We start from the raw sequence: 671 nt of genomic DNA, 5'->3' as shown, positions 1-671 counted from the left end.
CGCCCTGGTGTACATCGCCCCCAGCCCCGACTACTGCGTGCGCAACGAGAGCACCGGCTCCCTGGGCACCCAGGGCCGCCTGTGCAATAAGACCTCGGAGGGCATGGACGGCTGTGAACTCATGTGCTGCGGCCGGGGCTACGACCAGTTCAAGACGGTGCAGCGAGAGCGCTGCCACTGCAAGTTCCACTGGTGCTGCTACGTGAAATGCAAGTTGTGCACAGAGATCGTGGACCAGTTTGTGTGCAAATAGGGCACGGACGAGGTGGGAGGAACTGCAGCCGCCTGCCAGCAACAAGCAGAGAGGCTTGTCAACAGAAATCACAGTGAATGTGTACACATTTTTCGTCTTCTTTTAAGAAAATTAAAAAAAAAAAAAAGAAAATAAAATAAAAAAGGGCGGGGAAGGAAAAAAAAGAAAGAAAAAAGAAAAATATAAAGGTTGCAAAGAGAAGTGCCTGGAAATCCTCTCTGCGTCCATCCCAGAACTGTGTGAGGCTTATATTTTTGGCAATAATGGAGGAGAATCTGAGAATATTTATTTTACAAAGTTAAAAAAAAATTTGACTTTTCTTACAAACAATAGAGTAGTTTGAGGGGAAAAGCCGACATATCCCAATTTAGATCCATGGAACGTAATACATGTGCAGTAGACAGAGCAACCACGTAAT

The 671-nt window shown here is 46.3% G+C and overlaps 1 protein-coding gene across 1 annotated transcript in view; it reads left to right on the top strand.

Moving 5' to 3' along the window:
- Positions 1 to 289, top strand: part of WNT5A (Wnt family member 5A) — an 8,535-nt gene extending 8,246 nt beyond the window's left edge. Inside the window, 1 exon segment of the mRNA XM_031058183.1 lies at positions 3 to 289. Within this exon segment, the coding sequence (XP_030914043.1) occupies positions 3 to 253 (251 nt within the window). The 3' untranslated portion in view covers positions 254 to 289.
- Positions 290 to 671: the final 382 nt, after the last annotated feature.

This window comes from Geospiza fortis, unplaced genomic scaffold (genome assembly GCF_000277835.1).
Source record: "Geospiza fortis unplaced genomic scaffold, GeoFor_1.0 scaffold78, whole genome shotgun sequence".
Lineage (NCBI taxonomy): Eukaryota > Metazoa > Chordata > Aves > Passeriformes > Thraupidae > Geospiza > Geospiza fortis.
This window is presented reverse-complemented; position numbering and strand designations above follow the sequence as displayed.